Source organism: Oryx dammah, unplaced genomic scaffold, assembly GCF_014754425.2.
Source record: "Oryx dammah isolate SB20612 unplaced genomic scaffold, SCBI_Odam_1.1 HiC_scaffold_19, whole genome shotgun sequence".
Lineage (NCBI taxonomy): Eukaryota > Metazoa > Chordata > Mammalia > Artiodactyla > Bovidae > Oryx > Oryx dammah.
In genome coordinates, this window is record NW_024070203.1 from 13,374,179 (window position 1) to 13,391,488 (window position 17,310).

The window sequence follows — 17,310 nt, forward strand, 5'->3', positions numbered from 1 at the left end:
CCAGGTCCCTAACCAGGGCCCTGACGGTGGAGGGCCGGCACAGCCTGTCGTGGGAAGGTGCGCAGAGAAGGTCCAGCCTTATGGGCCCCAGTGGAGAACGCCCTGTACGGTGAGGGGCACGTGCCAGAGGGTCCCTGTAGCGAGCTCCCCACCTTGCTGGCGGGGCTGCGAGGCTCCTCCTGAAGAAGGTGGCAGGGGACGGCCAGGGCTTGGGCCTGCCCTGCAGCAGGGCCGAGTGGAAGTGGCAGAGCTGTGCCTGCAAAGAGCAGAGGGCACATGGCTGGCGGCAGGAATCCCCCCTGCCCCCCATCACTGCAGAGTGTCAGTGCTTCCTGGGCCCATGCGTCTGACTCAGGAGCAGCAATGCGGGCAAGGGCCAAGTGTCACGCGAGGGAAGCAAGGCTGCGTCTGCACCAGAAGGCCACCCCCCACAGGCCCTGCCCCGAGCTCCCTGCAGGGTCCTGGGTGCCCTCACTGCCTATTTCCCATCTGAGACCAGCAGCTGCCCAGGGAAGGGTCAGGATCATAAAGGAGGCAGGGCCCCAGGGGCTGTCGCTGGGCAAGTAAACAGACACAAGAACTTGTGTCTCTGAGCCCCCACGGTCTTGGGGTAGGGGGCTGGGGGGGCACAGCCAGGGGCAGGCAGAGAAGTCAAGGCCCCACAAGGGGCACGGAAGAAACCACGCCACACTCACAGGCAGCCTCAGTCTCCTGATCTTACTGGAGTAAGACCTGAAGGGCTCTCAGCCTCAGGTTCCGCAACTGTAAACAGTCTCAGTTTTGGGGACAAAAAAAGATTTTGCAAACTAAATCATAGCCCACAGCACAGATGTTAACATTATTATGAAATCTGAGCCAAACAAGGAACTGACTTTCCAATCAATTTCTGGCCAAAGCACACAGCCCTGGAGACAATTTCAAGGATACAAAACATCACAAAAGTCAAAGGAAAAGGTCCATGACCTACCGTCCTCAGAGGAAACCAGGGGCTGACAGAGAGCTCTGCTCCCCAGGGCCACCCGCAGTGAGTGCAGATCCTCAAGGAAAATCCCGCAGGGGCCACAGAGGGAGCCTCGGGCAGACGGGCAGTGAGGGCCAGCCACCACAGACAGTGCCCACCCTTTCCTATCCCCCACCCCCAGCCCGCTGATAGCACAAGCCTGTCTCCTCCCCAGCAGCGCCCTCTGCGCCGTGTCCGCTGGAGACACACTGGCTGCAGGCTCCCCCAGGGCCCCTCACCACCGCTGTCCTGCAGCAGGAGGCGCGTGCCCCCGTGTGCTGCACTGGCCCAGCCATGAGGCCTGGTCCTGGGACCCTGGAGCTGCAGCCAGGTGGGGTGTCCCAAGGGACCCCAGGGGATTCATGCAGGAAGGCCGAAGGAGCAGGCAAGGCCAGATGCCCAGCAAGACTGGCTGCAGTGCAAGGCAGAGCTGGGCCTCTGGGGCAATCAGGGAGATGGCATGAGGAGCGAGCACGAGGGCCGAGGCCAGTGCCTGAGTCAAGAGGCCGCCATTCCCCTCATACCAGCCACCTGCACCTCCAGCCAGGGAGCGGTCTGATGCGGCTTGGTCTTCTCAGAGAGACCACAAACCCACGGAAAAAGCAATGACAGCAGCCGGCAGCCCTGGGGCTTCTGGTTCGTTATCTGTGACCCGGAGGATTCCTGAGCGTGGGGTACTCTTTACACAGCAGTCTGGCCTCTCCAAAATCTGTTCAGATCCATGCGTTGAGAACTACTGGTACCCAGTACAAGCACTTATCAACTCTCTCTCCTTCTTGTACATGTTGCCTAGTTTTCATTAGAAGTTTAAAAAAGAGTCGCAAGAAAAAACCTGGGAGGACTTGCACCAAATGCAAAGCACGAACCCTGACTGAACCTCAGTCTGAAAGAAAACACCTATGAGACACTTGTGGGACCACAGACAGCAGACCAGTCAGGATTTTGAGGTGAAATGGTTCTGATGGTCACATGAGAGGATCCCCTCATCCTTTAGGGCACAATGAAGTGTCAAGATTATGCGTCAAGAAGTCTGTGACTTTCAAAATACGTGTGGTTTCAAACAGACACAGATCAGCTGGAGCCAGATGTTAACACTGGGCAGACCTAGGCGGCAGCACCTGGGTACGTAACTCTCGGGGACTCTGCGCTCGACTGTTCTCGCAGTCACAGGAGCAGCGCACCTGCCGCACTCTCCAGCCCGACCGGGAAGGCGAAGCAGCTGAGTGGGTCCAGGCAGACCTGGCACTGCCCGGAGACGCGGAGTGGTCACGACCCGGGGCAGAGGCGCTCCCGGCATTGAGGGGACCGCGCGCCACCAGCCACTGGATGGGCTCCCCAGAGCCTCAGGCCGAGCCCAGGGCGGAGTCTGGAGCCACACAGCTGGGGCTGGAATCTGGGCTGAAGAACTTGCCAGCGATGCTGTTTTAAGTTCCTTCCCTCTGTGCCTCAGTTTCCCTGTCTGCAGGGTGGGGACCACTGCACTGCTGCAGTGCAGGTGAGTGAGGACGTCTGGAAAGCCCTTGGGCAGTGCCCAGTGTGGGGGCAGGTGAAGCACCGCCAAGGCCAGCCTGTGGTCAAGGAGTGGGCAGGCCCTTCCAGGCGCGCCTCGCTGTGCCAAACTGCCTGCTGGTCCCCAGTGCCCCCCTGGGCACCCTCCTCCCAGCGACCCTGCCCTCCCAGCTCCGCGGGCCACCCCACCTAACACAAACAAGGACTTATTTGCTGGGTTGAACTAAGCTGAGAAAACAGACTACAGATCTTCTTTGATTTACGACGGGGTTAGGGTTAAATCCATTAGTTGAGAATTTCAGAAGTCGAAAATGCATTTAATACACTGAACCTACTGAAGTTTAGCCTGGTCTTCCTGAAACCTGCTCAGAACACTCACAGGTGGGCAAAACCATCTAGCACAAAGCCTGCTTTGCACTGAAGCGTGGACCAGCTCCTGCAGCTGACTGCACACGGTGCCGACAGTGGACACAGGACGCGGTCAGGGCACCTGAGTGCAGCCTGGCGACAGCAGGCTGACGGGGCGCTGCTGCAGCCACCGCCCAGCCTCGGAGAGCGCATCCACTTCCCGCCACTGGTCCAGAAAAAGGTCAAACTCAAAGCTGGAAGTACTTTCTACTGAATGTGTACCTCTTCCGCACCATCATGAGTCAGGGATCAACAGGTAGAAAGTGTGGAGCAGATTACGCACGCTGATAAGGAAACCCTCAGCTCTGGAGTGGATGGGCCACTGCCAAGTCCCAATGGGGGCGCCCCCAAGACAGCGAAGGAAAACGGCCAAAGCTGACAGGTAATGATTACCCCGAGACGTTACCATTCAGAGGGAAGGAAAGGACAGATCCACAAGCTGTTCTAGCCAGCATGCCAATGACCTGCAGATCCAAGGCTGCCGGCGCCAAGGCTGAGGTGAGGCCTGAAGGGGCTGCCACACCAAAGGCAGGCACAGCGGCTCCAAGACCACGGCTGAGCCCAGGGTCACACCTCCTCCGCCAGGGACCCCACACACGTGCTCCAGGTGTGTTTCAGGGGCGGCAGGAGACTGCGGGCAAGGAGGGTGCCTGAGAGGGCACTGCCACCTGGGCAAGGCCCAGAGTCCATCAGGGAGACTCGGCAGGGCACATGGCGAGGACACTGTCAGAGGACAAGCACGTGCAGCCCCAGTGGGTCCTCCTCCAGGGGAACGGCGCCGACAGGGGCTGCAGAGCAGGGCAGAGTGCCCGTGGGCTGAGCCCTGCACCGCGCCACGGGCCTGCCCAGGAGCCTCGCTGACCGCACTCTGTGCCTGGGGGGTGGCTCCCTGCTGTGCCTTGCCAAGCTGGAAAGGTGGAAGATGGCAGAAATAAAGCGCCTTGCTCAGGGCCTGGCACCTAACAGGTGCTCAATAAAAGGCGGGCATTTCTGAGGCGGGGCTTATTTCCTCACGTGGCCCACAGCACAGCAGAGATGCCAGAGGCTGGGAAATCGAACCAGTTCCCCAGCCCGCACCCTTCCCATCCCCAAACCAGCCACCGGGTGGAGCACACTGTCCCTTGAGTCATTAGTAGGAGAGTCCAGTGAGAAAAAGGCAAGTCACCTAACAAGTAAGTTTACATATCATGTTCGTACTAAACACACAGTTCTTTTCACAGAAGGCCGAACCTGAATCATTGACTCTAAAGCTCAGGGCCCTGGCTGCTCCCACAGCCTCCTGACCACTGTCCACCACCGGCTGGGGCTCTGGAAGGGAAGCTAAAGACCAGCATCCACAGCCTCTGGACACATGGCCGATGCCAAGGGGGCACAGCCAGAAAAGTAACGGCCCCTGACCACGGCCCCCAGAGCAGCTTTCTGTCGTTTCCTGAGGAATCAGCACCACAGCAGGCACTCTGGCTGCACTGCCTCATTCCCAGCCCTGACCCCTCACTCAATCGCCCGGGACAAACATCCCTCTGGCAGAACCCGCACAGCTGCGAGGAGCCTGGCCCAGGCCTGCTCTCCGGGCTGCTGTTCTGCCTGAAGCCTGCCCCCATTCACCAGGGTTCCTTGTCCCCCCACCCCACCCCACCCCACTGTCCTTATCACAGGAGCACAGGTTAGCCTGCAGGCTTTCTCCCCATCAGGCTGGGCAGGGCCATCTCTTAATTGTCTCCAAGATACAGCAGAAATTCTTTATCACAAACACTTGCTGACCTGAGATAAACGGCGGCTAAGTGGAGAAAAATCCAGGACCCCACCTGGCCCAGGCCATGCTGCTGAGCAACAGGTGGAAGGCAACGGTCAGGAGAGAGCGAGCAGCAGCTCCCCGGGAGAATGAGGCCTCTGCTGACGACACCAGAGCCCCCACAGGGCCCTGATGGCTCATACCAGCTGGATGCTGGTGACTCCCCAAATATCCCACCACCTAGGAGACACCCGAGGGTAACGGAGCTATGAATGCGGCAGAGCCAGCAGCCAGTGCTCCCAGGAACCAGTCCAAGGCAATACCCACGCATCACATGGAACCCGTACCACACCCAGAGCGGCAGCAGACAGGTGCAGAGAGGGCGCCTCCTCAGCAGCATGAACACCCACGCAGCCTTCCTGGGGCGGTCCTCTCACTCCTGAAGCCTCCCACTTTGGGACAAGATGAGAGGGGTCTTTTCTCAGCCTAGGTGCACCATGCTCATTTGGAACTCAGCTAACAATCTATCCAGCAGTGTCACTCAGACAGACACTACAGAGCTCACAAACTCAGTGTGTACATCAACACAGAGCCACGAGCACCTGCACTCATGTTTTAGGCATAAGCTGAGCTGTTGGATTTTCTAACACCCTGTAGATGAGACACAGCAGATTTGAAAAGTCACTGCAGATAAGCCAGTCCCCAGGAGAAAGAAGCAACTGCTGAATCTCACAAGACCTGAAACTACAAAGAGGTGACAAGAATCTGGGCGGTGTAAGGGCAGGTCAACAGCCCTGCGCACATAGCCGGAGAGTAAGCCAAGCACTGAGCCCGAACGGTTCCTAAGGTCAGGAAGAGAGACTGGGTGTCTGGGCCCAGGAAAGGGAATGGAGATGACCTTGAACACCGTGTCCTTCGCCTTTCTAGGTCTCTGACCCTCTCAGCGCCAGTCAGGACTCAGAAGCCCCTACTGGGCCCTGCTCTACTTACTGGTCATGAGCATCTCCTGCTCAAGGGCCAAAGCCCGCCTGCCCACTCCCGAGGGCTGCCTAGAGGACTCAGTGACCTGAATGAGTGAAGCAGCTTTATAAACTATAAAAGACCACCTCACTGTCTCTACCTGACTCTCAGACTAACACTGCTTCATCATCTCACCCACAAAACACCCCTGTGTAATGGAGCCGCTCTACAAGCCACAGAAGCTAATGGACATTCATTTGTATTGACACCTAAACCCACAAGGCTAGGCTTATTAGAAAACTACGAGGTCTACAGAAAATTCCATGCTGAAAATGGTAATAAGCCCCACTCAGTCTGCTCACCTCTAAACCAACCACACAAGAAAAGGGCTAGGTTTCTGGGGAGTGGCTAAGACCTGGGTCAACAACTATGACACCCTGTTTGAAAGGTGCGGAGATGCAATAAAACGGGAGGTCCCACGCGGGGTGGGGGGGTGGGAGAGACTGGAAAAGCAGGTGCCACGTTCAGGAACAAAAGAAGCTGAGTTAGGAGGGCAGCCCAGGGCCAGGCAGAAACCTAGGAAGGCCTGAGAGGAGGGGTGACCCCGAGACAGAGCCGGGCCGCAGCAGCTGTCAGCCCACCTGCCGCCCCCGCAAGTCCTGTCTCCCCAGAGTCGGGGGGCAGCAGTCAGCCCGGGATGACCCGGGCTAGGCTGGTGACAAGGAGAAAAGGGTGCCCAAGGGAGCGGGTGAAGAAAGGGCGGGGGGTCCGCTCTGCGATTCGGTCAGAGCCTGCAGCGGCGAGGGGTCTGAGGCAGACACGGGGCAGGCGGAGGCGATGGGCGCCAGGCAGTCGCCTCGGGAAAGGGCGTCTCCCTGGGGAGGGTCGTCCGTAAAGGACGAGAGGGTCGTCCCTCGCGGGGAAGGAGGTTTGGAGAGCCGCCTCTGAGACAAGACTCCCGCAGCAAGAAGCAGCCTCAGAGAAGCGGAGCTGCGGCGTGCGGCAGGGAAGGCCCGACGTCTCCCCCACAGGGCCCGGGGGCTGAAGCAGGGACCCGAGGACAGGCTGCCTGAGGGCTGCGACGGGCTCCGGCCAGCAGGGAGGATCCCTGGGGAGCGAGTCTTGGGCCCTGCGGGTCCCGGCCGGGCGACCCGAGCCGCAGCAGGGGCGCGAGCGCGCGGGGTCTCACAGGTCTCCACATTTTGGTCCGCAGCTCAGCTCCCGCTCGCCACTAGCACCACATCCGCCGCCGGCCCAGCAGGCCCTGCGGGAGGGGCACAGTGCGCACGCTCGTGCCGTCCGACGGGCGGGCGGGGACTGGAGGCCACGCCCCCGAGTAGTCCCGCGGCCGCAGTGGAGCAGCGCCCCCTGGCGGCTCCCGGCCCACTAGCTTTAGGGCCAGTACCTGCGCTCCGTCAAGGCACGCGGTCAGGCACCGCTCAGCTCAGTTCAGTCGCTCAGTCGTGTGCGTCTTTGCTACCACCTGGACTGCAGCACGCCAGGCTTCCCTGTCTATCTCCAACTCCCGGAGCTCGCTCAAACTCACGTCTATCGAGTCAGTGATGCCATCAACCATCTCCTCTGTCGTCCCCAGACCCTGCTGCTGGGGTCTTTTCCGACCCCCAGTGGAAGCTGAGGCTTGGGGAGGTCAGGTCACCTGTTCCCCCAGGAGTTCACTGCAAGGGCGGAAGCTGGGAGGGAGAAGAAACCCCACTAGGGAGTCAGCACGGACAGGGCGGGGACTTCCAAGCGATGGATTAGGGTGACTAACTGCTCAAGCCTCGCTTTTCTTGCTGCAATATGAGGTCCTGGCTCTCAAGTTAAGGATGCTAAGATACCACGCAGGCCACCTTAAGTTTGCTCTCAGTTCAGTTCAGTTCAGTCGCTCAGTGGTGTCCGACTCTTTGCGACTCCATGAATCGCAGCACGCCAGGCCTCCCTGTTCATCACCATCTCCCGGAGTTCACTCAGACTCATGTCCATCGAGTCCGTGATGTCTAGAAGTTATTATAAAACTCTCAGATTGGACTTTCAAAGGCCTCCATTATTTGTTATCCCAGGTGAGAAACATAATGTATATTTTACGAGCGAATTTCTGTTTGTGAGCCTGCTAGGAAGAGGCCTTCCTGACTGCCTATAAGGCATGGAGTGCGAAACCCTGGGAGTGTTCTGTAAGCATTCGCTCCAGAAGGTCGACCCACGTTCCCTAGAAATGACTCACGCCTGTTAGTGAACTACCCTCTTGGTGTGGCCATTTACAAGGCCTCTTGCACACAGCAAATCTCTCCAATTCTGTCTTGGTAAAAAGGAAGATAGACTCTAACTGAACTTGTGTATATATATCTATGCTGCTGCGAAGAGTAAGACTCAGTAAAAGTCTCAGTGTCAGAATCAGGGAGGTGAGTTGGTGAGAAGCAAGTGTTATTTATCGATTGATTCCATTTTTTGGCTGAGTCGGGTCTTCATTGCAGCCGGAGGGTTTCCACTGCCCTGTGGCATGTGGGATCTTAGTTCCCCAGCCAGGGATTGAACCTGTGCCCCTTGCTTGGAAGCACAGTGTTAACCACTGGACCATCAGGGAAGGCTCTGCTAGTATAACTTCGTAGTAAGTTTTGTAATTGGGAAGTGTGAGAGATTCCTGGATTCCTGCAACTTTATTCTTTTTTTTATTTAGCGCTTTTAAAATGTTATTGTGTCTATATATATTATATGAAATATATGACTACGTATTTTTACATTATCTTGTAAATCCCGACCAAGGGATCGAGCCCCAGTCTCCTACATTGCAGGGATATTCTTTACTATCTGAGCCACCAGGGAAGCCCATATATACATACATACATACATACATATATATATAAATGCTTTTGAAATAAAATGCTTTTTTTCCTTCTAGTTTTATTGAGATGTAACTGATGCTGCACTGTGTAAGTTTAGGTGTGCAGCATGATTAGACTCACATACACCATGAAATGGTCACTACAATACATTCACTGAACATCTTGTATAAACACAAAATAAAAGATAAACAAATTATTTCCTTATGTTGCGATCTCTTAGGATTTACTCTGACAAACTTTCATATGTAACATTCAGCAGTTAATTAACTATGCTGTACATTACATCCCTAGTATTAATACTTACCTTTTTTTGGCTGTGCCACCTGGCATGCATGCATGTTAAGTCACTTCACTTGTGTCTAACTCTTTGCGACCCTATGGACTATAGCCCACCAAGCTCCTCTGTTGATGGGATTCTCCAGGCAAGAATGCTGGAGTGGGTTGCCATGCCCTTCTCCAGGGGATCCTCCTGACTCAGGGGTCAAACCCATGTCTCTTAGATCTCCTGCATTGGCAGGAGGGTTCTTAACCAGTAGTGCCACCTGGGAAGCCTGCTGCTGGGCATGCAAGATCTTAATTCAGGATCGAACCCATACTCCCTGCAATCAAGCATGGTGCCCTGACCACTGGACTGCCAGGGAAGTCCCCCTAGTACTTGTCTTATAACTGGAAATTTGTACCTTTTACCCATCTTTATTCAATTCTGCCTCCCCCCACCCCTTGCTTCTGGTAACCACAAATCAGATCTCTTTTTCTATGAGTTTATTCTCGATGTATAATTGACCTACAACACCAGTAGTTCCAGGTGAACAATGTAGTGATTCAATATTTCTGTACATTATAAAATGATCCCCAGGGTAAGTCTAGTTACCATCTGTCACTGCACAAAGTTACTACTATATTATTGACTATATTCCCTACTGTACATTTCATACCTGTTGACTCACATCCCACATGCCTCTCCCCTCTGGCAACTACCTGTTCTCTGCATCTATGAGTCTGTTTCTGTTTTCATACGTTTGTTCACTTGTTGTGCTTTTTATTCCACTTATAAGTGAAATCATACAGTATTTGTCTTTCACTGTCACTCCACTCAGCAAAATACCCTCGAAGCCCATCCATGTTGTCAAAATGGCAAGATTCCATTCTGTTCTATGGCTAATCGTGCTCAACTGCTCAGCTGTGCCCGACTCCTGTGACCCCATGGATTGTAGCTCGCCAAGCTCCTCTGTCCATGGGATTTTCCATGCAAAAATACTGGAGTGGAAAAAAAAAAAAGAATTCTGGAGTGGGTTGGCATTTCCTACTCCAGAGGATCTTCCCGACCCAGGGATCAAACCTACGTCTCATGCCTCCTCCATCAGTAGGTGGGTTCTTTACCACTCTGCTACCAGGGAAGCCCAAGGACAGGGTTCTGTGGCTACTACTCCATTGTATGTGTATATATATATGATATATGTGGCACATCTTCTTTATCCACTTATCTGTCAATCGGCAATAAGATTCTTTCTGTATCTTGGCTATCGTAAATAATGCTGCAATTAACATAGGGACTCATGTATGTTTTCTAAGGAGTGTTTCTTCAGATAAATACTCAGAAGTGAAATTGATAGATCATATAGTAACTCTATTTTTAACTTTTTGAGGAAACTCCATACTGTTGTCCACAGTGGCTGCACCAGTTTACATAAACACCAACAGCATACAAGGGTTCACTTTTCTACACACCCTCTCCAACACTTATTTGTTGTCTTGTTGATAATGACCATTCTGATGAGTGTGAGGTTAGATCTCATTGTGGCTTTGATTTTTCTCATGACTGATGATGCTGAGCATCTTTTCATGTGCCTGCTCTCCATATGTATGTCTTCTTTTGTCTATTTTGGTCTTCTGCCCATTTTTAAACTGCTTTGTTTGTTTTACTGAGGTTGCATCATGTGAGTTCTTTGAATGTTTTGGATATTAATCTCTTGTTGGATATAACCATTGCTAATATCTTTGTTCATGCAGTAGGCTGCTTTTTCATTTTGTTGATAGTTTCCTTTACTGTACAAACACTTTTTAGGTTGATGTCTCATTTGTTTATTTTTACTTTTGTTTCTCTTGCTTGAGGAGACATATTCAAAAAAATTGCCAAGGCCAATGACAATGTTTTCTTCTAAGAAATTAATGGTTTCAGATCTTACATTAAGTCTTTAATCCATTTTTGGTTTATTTTGTATCTGGAATGGGAAAGTACTCCAGTTTGAGTTTTAATATTTGTAGCGTCCAGTTTTCCCAACACCATGTATTGAAGAGGTTTGTCTTTTCCCCTTTGTATATTCTCCTGCATTGGCTGGCAGATTCTTTACCACTATTGCAACCTAGGAAGCCCCTCCCCCCATCTCCTTTGAATATTCTTGTTTCTTTTTCTTGTAGATTAATTGATCGTAAGTGTGCAGGTTTATTTCTGGGCTCTCTGTTTCACTGACCTATATGTCTATCTTGATTACTGTAGTTTTGTAGCCAACTACATTCTTTTAAAGATTGTTTTGGGGAATTCCCTGGCGGTCCAGTGGTTAAAACTCAGCACTTTTACTGCCAAAGATCCAGGTTCAATTTCTGGTTAGGGAACTAAGACCCTGCAAGCCATGTGGCATGGTACACACACAAAAAGGATTGTTTTGGCTATTCTGTGTCTCCTGCATTTTGTTTTGTTATGAATATTAGGATTAGGGTTTTTTTGGGGTTTTTTTGTTTTTTCAAAAAAAGCCAGATGGGATTTTGATAGGGATTACTTGAATCTGTAGATCAGTATTGCCAAGTTAACAACAGAAATCTTCTGGTCTATGAATATTTACTCACATTTTTCATTGTTGACAACATTTTCTAGTTTTCCATGTACAAGTTTAGCATTTCCTTTGTTAAATTCATTTCGAGGTACCTATTTTTTTGATGCTACTGTAAAAAAATGTTTCTTAATTTCACTTTCAGATCATCGGCTGAACATGTATAAAGATAACAACTGATTTCTGTATATTGATGTTGTATTCTGCAAATTTTGGTTGAATTTGTTTTTGGTCCTAAGAAGTTTTGTGGACTCCTTATGATTTTGTATACATAGAACGATGTCATCTGAGGATAGTTTTACTTCTTTTCCCATCTGGATGCCTTTTCTTTCTTTTTCCTGTGTAACCACCATTGCCAGGACCTGCAGTGCAACGTTGAATAGAGACAGAGAGCAAACACCTTCATCTGGGGATCTGCCTGCTTCTCCTCTGGACGCCTGAGCACCCTGGCCTTTGCATCTCTTCACATGCCTCTGACCTAAGTCCGTGTGGGGTGGGGTGGGCGCTTGGTGGGGGGGGACATGGGTAGCAGGACGCCTGTGAGGGGTCAGGTAGGGGCTCTCTTGTAATCTGCTTTCTAACAAGCTCCGTTCTCCTGCCACACTCGCAAAAGGAGAGGAAACATGAAAACAGAAACCTCCTCCAGGGCTTTGTCTGGATAGTCCAGCTGAAGAAGCTCCTGCCTCCTTCCCCGCCTGGCCTGGCTCGAGGTGTTCTGAGAGGGTCCGACCTCCAGGAAACTCTCCTTTCCAGTGTGGAAGTGGTCAGCGAAGCATCCTGCTCAGGAGCTGGTGGGGTAGCCTAGGAAAGCCTAGGGCTCTTGATATGGGGAGTACGACGGGAGAGTCTGCAGGGCGTGACTGATCCTCCCCCAGGCAGGGAAAAGTCAGCCAGTGCTGGGCGTGCGAACTTCTGGATGGTCCCAGATGCTTCAGAGACGAGAGAGGACCTCACTTCTCTCTCAGCTGTGACAGATAGAAGCCAACTCAAGTAAAATAAGCACAAAATTGTGGGCTGACATAACTTGTAAGTCCAAGGGGTTTAACTTCAGGTACAGCTGGATCCAGGCAACTGCAGGATGATGTCAGGGTCTGGCTTTCTCCACCCCTTGCTCTGTTCCCTCTGTGGTGTCTTCACCATCTGGTGTGCACCAAGTAGTTTGGGTAGTTTTTACAACTCTTGGAACAACTGACATGCCCAGTACCAATCTACTGGGTCCTCATTTGCTCCACAGCGCCACCTCTCCTCCCCCATTTCAATTGGTGTAGACACCACGGCTGGATCAGCTGGGTCACCCACCCAGCCAAAGGGTGTGGGCCAGAGGAGTCTGTGATTAATAACCCACTAGAACTACAGTTGCCTCTGAGACCCCTGGAAAGTGCAGTGGACAGACTGTCTGGGGTCTCCTTCAAAGTCTGAGACACCCTTTGGGCAGGGCTGGGAGGCCGAGTGGCTGGCCACATGCCATCCAGCTGGAGGCATGGTGCCCGCGTGCAGTCCTGGGGGATACTCTACTCTGAGGAGCTGGCATGGTAGGCTGCCCTGCTTCTGGGCCTCATCCCTGGGAGGCTGAGAGTGGGAAGGGTGTGCCGACCGAGTGTCTCTCCAGGATTTGGCCCTGTGGCCTTTCCTCCCCTTGTCATCTGGGCCCCAACTTGTTTGCTTCAGGGACGCTGGCCGGAATGTCCTGGAGACTTCAAAGGGTGGTAGCTTCCTCAAACCCCCTCCAGTTCCCCTGCCCACCCCCACCCCGCCCGCTTCCTCAGGAGACCATGCACGTTCCACGCAGCCTGGCACACCTGGCAGACACACAGCAGGCAGAGGCTCCCTGGACTCCCAACGCAAGGGGAGAGGGGCAGGAAGGAACTGGGAGCCATCCCAGGGTGGGCAAGGGAGGCACAAGGGCAGTGTCAGGGGGTGCGGGGAGAGATACACCACCCATTTCATGCCCTCGGCCTCTGCTCGCTGCAACCAAAGGCAATGTCCCTAACTCACAGCTGCCTGTCACCTCGCTTCCCAAATGCAAGAGGCAAGTCAAGCTGCTGCTGCCCCCTCCCCAGTCCCATTAGGTCAGGTGGCCCGCCGGTTAGCACCACTAGGGCCTGTCTTCAGGGCTGGGCTGTCTGAGCCCTATAGGAGTGTGGCCCAGCTGAATGCTTGTTGGAGGGTCGAGGCCTGGAAATCCTTCCCTCCCACCAGGAAGTTCCTCCTGCTCAGCTGGTCCGGCCAAGGCCGGGGCGGAAGGCCTTGAGAAGCCCATGTGCTCCCCGAGTCAAGGACAGCTGGCCTCTGAAGTTAAGAAAGGGCATCCGGAGGGGGCTGGATGGCAAGGCAGGCACCACTGTCCCGAGTCCACACCCTGGGCCTCAGGGCCCCCTGTGAAAGCAGGTGCCTGGTCTGTGAGAACAGGGTCTCCATACCAGGCTGGTCCCACTGGACCACAGCTCAGGGCCCCGCTGGGAGCCTGTCCTCCACAGGCCTCTCTCTGCTCCCCACCTGCCCAGGAGGCACAGAGGAGACAGCGGAAGCCCAGGCCCAGGCCCTCTCTCCCAGCGCCTCCTGGCTTGGGGCTCTCTGTAGGCTGCGGCAGCCCTGAGTGGGGGAGCCCGCAAGTCCAGGACAGCCTGGCTCCCTACAGACACCAACAAGCAGAGGTCCAGACAGCCATCCTGTGTGGGTTGTGCAAAGCCATCTGCCAGCAGCCCAGAGAGAAGGCAGCCGCTGTCACGTCCACCTGAATAACGGCTTGGGGTTTGGCAGCTTTGATCACAGGAGCTAAAAGTGGGACGGGTGGTTTGAGGGAGGGGGTCACATCCTTGGGCAGAGGAATCCAGAGACTGGCTAGACCCTCACACCCCAGTCTTCTGATTCTCGCTCACAGAGCCCTTTCCAAGCAGGGACCGGGCAACAAGCCCCTGATGTAAATCCCCCCCAGGATCCTCCATAAAGTAGCAGGGAAACGCTGCCACACCTGGGCCACAGACCCAGCGACCAGCAGGCAGCCCATGTGGTTGGGCCCTTGTGCCTGGCTGGCCTGGCCCACCACACAGCCTCTGGCTGCTGTAATCTGTGTGGGTCCTTAGCCCAGACCCCAGGCCCCGGGAGCAGGCCTTCTCTGTCCCTCATGGCACTTCTCCGTGTTCAGAGGACAGAGTTCCACAAACCCGGGATCTCCAGACACTGCCCCAGGGAGCGGCAGCCCCTCCTGAATAGGTCAGACTACGGCTCCAGATCAGAGAAGGTCTATCTGCACAACAGAAGTTGTTCCCGGGATGGACTCCAACTCATGGAATAAAAATGCTTTATTGTACAAATCCCACACAGACCCCGGGCCAAGTCCACGTCCCCAGCTGGGCCCTGGCTCTGAGCCTGCTGTGTCCCCACCTGCCTGCAGTGCCAGGTTCGCCTGTGGAGTGTGCAACTGTCTGTGAGCAGGCCGCACGTGAGGCGGGCCTCCCCAGGCAGTGGGCAGGCAGTCCCTGTGGCAGCCGCACCCTGAATACAGGTGGGGGGAGCAGAGTCCCCCCCAACACTAGGCTTAGGCGCCACAGGGGTCCACGCAGTCCTTCCCGCTGCGGAACACTTGGTAGATGCTGGTGGGAGGGAACATGGCCACAGCGCCGAGCAGGGAGCCCACCTGGATGGCCACGCCAGCAGCCAGCAACGCTGGCTGGCCCCCACCATGCAGGAGCGAGCTGGCAGCCACCTTCACGTACGAGAACACGCCCAGACACAGAATCCACGACACCACCTGGGAGGGTGAACACAGTCGCAGGCTGAGCGGAGATGCCCTGCTCTAAGGCAAACCCCTCCTGATGGCCACCCTTTTTATTGCCCTGTCCCCAGACTACTCACCACAAGGACCACCCCTGCGGAGGTGCCCACCAGGGGTGGGCAGGGGCTCAGGACTGCCAGTGCCATCAGGTAGGCCCCAAAGAGCATGCCCAGCAGCGAAAGACTGCCCAGCCCTGCCAGGGACCTGCCAAGGGTGAGTCAAAATTCAGAGCTGGCTGTGCCTGGCCCAGGCCCTCACCCCTAAATCCCATCCCGAGGGGCCTGGGCTCCCTGTGTACCTGCACATAACACCCATGGCTAGAAAGCAGGCGAGTGGGTTGGCAGCACTGCCCAGCACCACAGCCAAGTGGTAGGCGAGGCGACCGTAAGGCAAGCAGGAGTAGCTCTGTACAGCGGGCAGCACACCGTTGGTCAGAGCATTGGTGACAGCCAGGAGGCCCAGCAGGAAGGCACCGTGGGTGGAGAGCAGCCTGGGGACCACAGGTTCTGGGCTGGGGGTGGCATCTGCCGCCGGGCTGGGGGGTTCCTGCAGGGGCGAGGCCTCTTCCTCTTCCTCCTTCTCCACTCCCGGGGTTCCTACCCGCAGGCCAGGCCCTGGGCCGCCCGTGGGTACAGACGGCGGCAACGGCAACAGCAGCAGGAGACCCTGAAAGGCGGCAGCTGAAATGACCAATAGGGTGGACAAGATCCCAAAGAAGGTGCTGGCAGGAAAACGCTCTGGGAAGTAGAGGGGGGGCCCAGGGGTGCCATTGGTGGGGGTTGGTGGGCACTCGAGGCGGCCCACACCCTGCACTAGAGCCAGGACACAGGGTAGCAGAGCGCTGAGGCCTTGGCCCAGAAAAAAAGACCGCAAGAAGGGAGGTGGCAGGCGGCTCAGAAAGGGCAGGAAAGTGACGTTAGAGGCACAGCAGGCCAGCGCCAGCACGAAGGCCAGGGCCAGGAATGCCACGGAGTGCTCCTGCCCCGCCACTGTGGTCACCTGCCGCCACAGGGGGGCCAGCAGGGCCGTGCCCACCACGCTCAGCGCCTGCACCACCTGGATGGGGACCCGCTCGCCCTTGCCCGGGGCCAGCCGCCTCCACACGGTCACCACCAGGAGACCCAGGTTCCCCAGAGCCACAAGCACACAGAGGTAGGACGGGAGACTCCAACCTGCAAGGAAAGAAAGGAGGCAGCTGTGTCAGGGGCAGGACGCCCAGGGAAGGAGAGCAGCTTCAGCGTCGGCACCCCCAACCCACCCTGCCCCCCACTCACCCTCAGGTAGGTTTTTCACTACCACAGGGAGCTCCACCCAGATACCATTGACTGCAGCCCATGAGCCCATGCCAAAGAGGGCTACCAGCAGGTGGGTCAACACCAGACGGCCCAGCGGGGGTGCTGCCATTCAGGCCAAGGCTGGAGCCTCCAGGACAGGGCAAAGGTCACAGCCAGCTCTTCTTTTCCCCACCTAGGTCCAAAGAAGATGCTTCGGCCCTGGGAACTGAAAACCTGGTCTGTCTTGAAGGGAACAGACTCGCATGCAGGATCACGACAGAAAAACACAAAACCGGAGTAAGGAGAAGACCAGGCAGCCAGAGATACTGAGTGGGGTGCCAGGGGTGGGGTGTGGGAGGTAGGAGGGGCCAAGCAAACCCGGGACACGACACCAGGATACACATACCCCGCGGGCTGGCAGAGTAGCGGGAAGCGCCGGAGCCAGGACAGAATCAGTAAAAGAGGGAGATGACCTTCGGGTCTGAGTGGCCGAGACCGCCACCACCACACTCGCACCTATGGACACGGAACAAGAACTCCAGCACAGGGCGCCGCACACTGCTGCGGCTTCTGGGAGCCACGGGAGAGTCGGAGCCGAGTCGGGGCTAGGGGTGTGACCGCGGCGGGCACCGCCCCGCCCTACGTCGGGGAGCCGCGGAGTGCCGACCGGTGCGCTCAGGTCCCGCGCCTCCCGGTCCTGAACCTGCGCGCTGCCAGGTCCGGCGGCGGTCCGTCCAGCCACACTCTGAGGGCGCCGCCTCCGCCCAGGGCCACTACAGTAGAGCTAAGACGCAGCTGAGCCGGGGCGAGAGCCGCAACTCACCCTCCCGGTCTAGGCGAAAGCGCTCTCCCGACCGGCCCCAGCGCCGGAAGCCCCGCCCCGGAAGTTAGGTGCTAAGCCCGAGGGAGGGGCCGGCCCGAGGCCCAGGCCCCGCCCCGGTCACCCCCTTCCGCCGCAGGACCCGCCCTTTCCGTCCCCGGGCG

At 55.7% G+C, this 17,310-nt stretch overlaps 2 protein-coding genes across 10 annotated transcripts in view; both read right to left on the bottom strand.

Moving 5' to 3' along the window:
- Positions 1-6,875, bottom strand: part of ADCK5 (aarF domain containing kinase 5) — a 13,556-nt gene extending 6,681 nt beyond the window's left edge. The window contains exons 1-2 of one of the 4 annotated variants that reach the window (XM_040261511.1): positions 6,799-6,875; positions 153-256 (exon numbers count right to left, since the gene is read on the bottom strand). In XM_040261511.1, the coding sequence (XP_040117445.1) occupies positions 153-256; positions 6,799-6,810 (116 nt within the window). In that variant the 5' untranslated portion in view covers positions 6,811-6,875. Of the gene's footprint in view, positions 1-152; positions 6,739-6,798 lie in introns of those variants that run through there. The other 3 variants (XM_040261513.1, XR_005724622.1, XM_040261510.1) reach the window with 3 other exon arrangements.
- A 7,680-nt stretch (positions 6,876-14,555) lies between these two features.
- On the bottom strand, positions 14,556-17,304 carry SLC52A2 (solute carrier family 52 member 2). Of its 6 annotated transcripts, none has more exons than XM_040261515.1 (6): positions 17,150-17,204; positions 16,733-16,842; positions 16,327-16,519; positions 15,351-16,224; positions 15,133-15,256; positions 14,556-15,053 (listed from the first exon to the last, which is right to left on the bottom strand). In XM_040261515.1, the coding sequence occupies exons 3-6, from the start codon at positions 16,454-16,456 to the stop codon at positions 14,580-14,582; spliced, it is 1,602 nt and encodes a 533-aa protein (XP_040117449.1). In that variant the 5' UTR covers positions 16,457-16,519; positions 16,733-16,842; positions 17,150-17,204; the 3' UTR covers positions 14,556-14,579. The 6 variants fall into 6 exon arrangements, with proteins under 6 accessions (XP_040117449.1, XP_040117452.1, XP_040117448.1 ...); XM_040261518.1 differs by having other exon boundaries at positions 15,351-15,718; positions 16,052-16,224; positions 16,733-17,198; XM_040261519.1 differs by having other exon boundaries at positions 14,562-15,028; positions 15,351-15,718; positions 16,052-16,224; positions 16,733-17,198.
- Between the last annotated feature and the right edge of the window lie 6 nt (positions 17,305-17,310).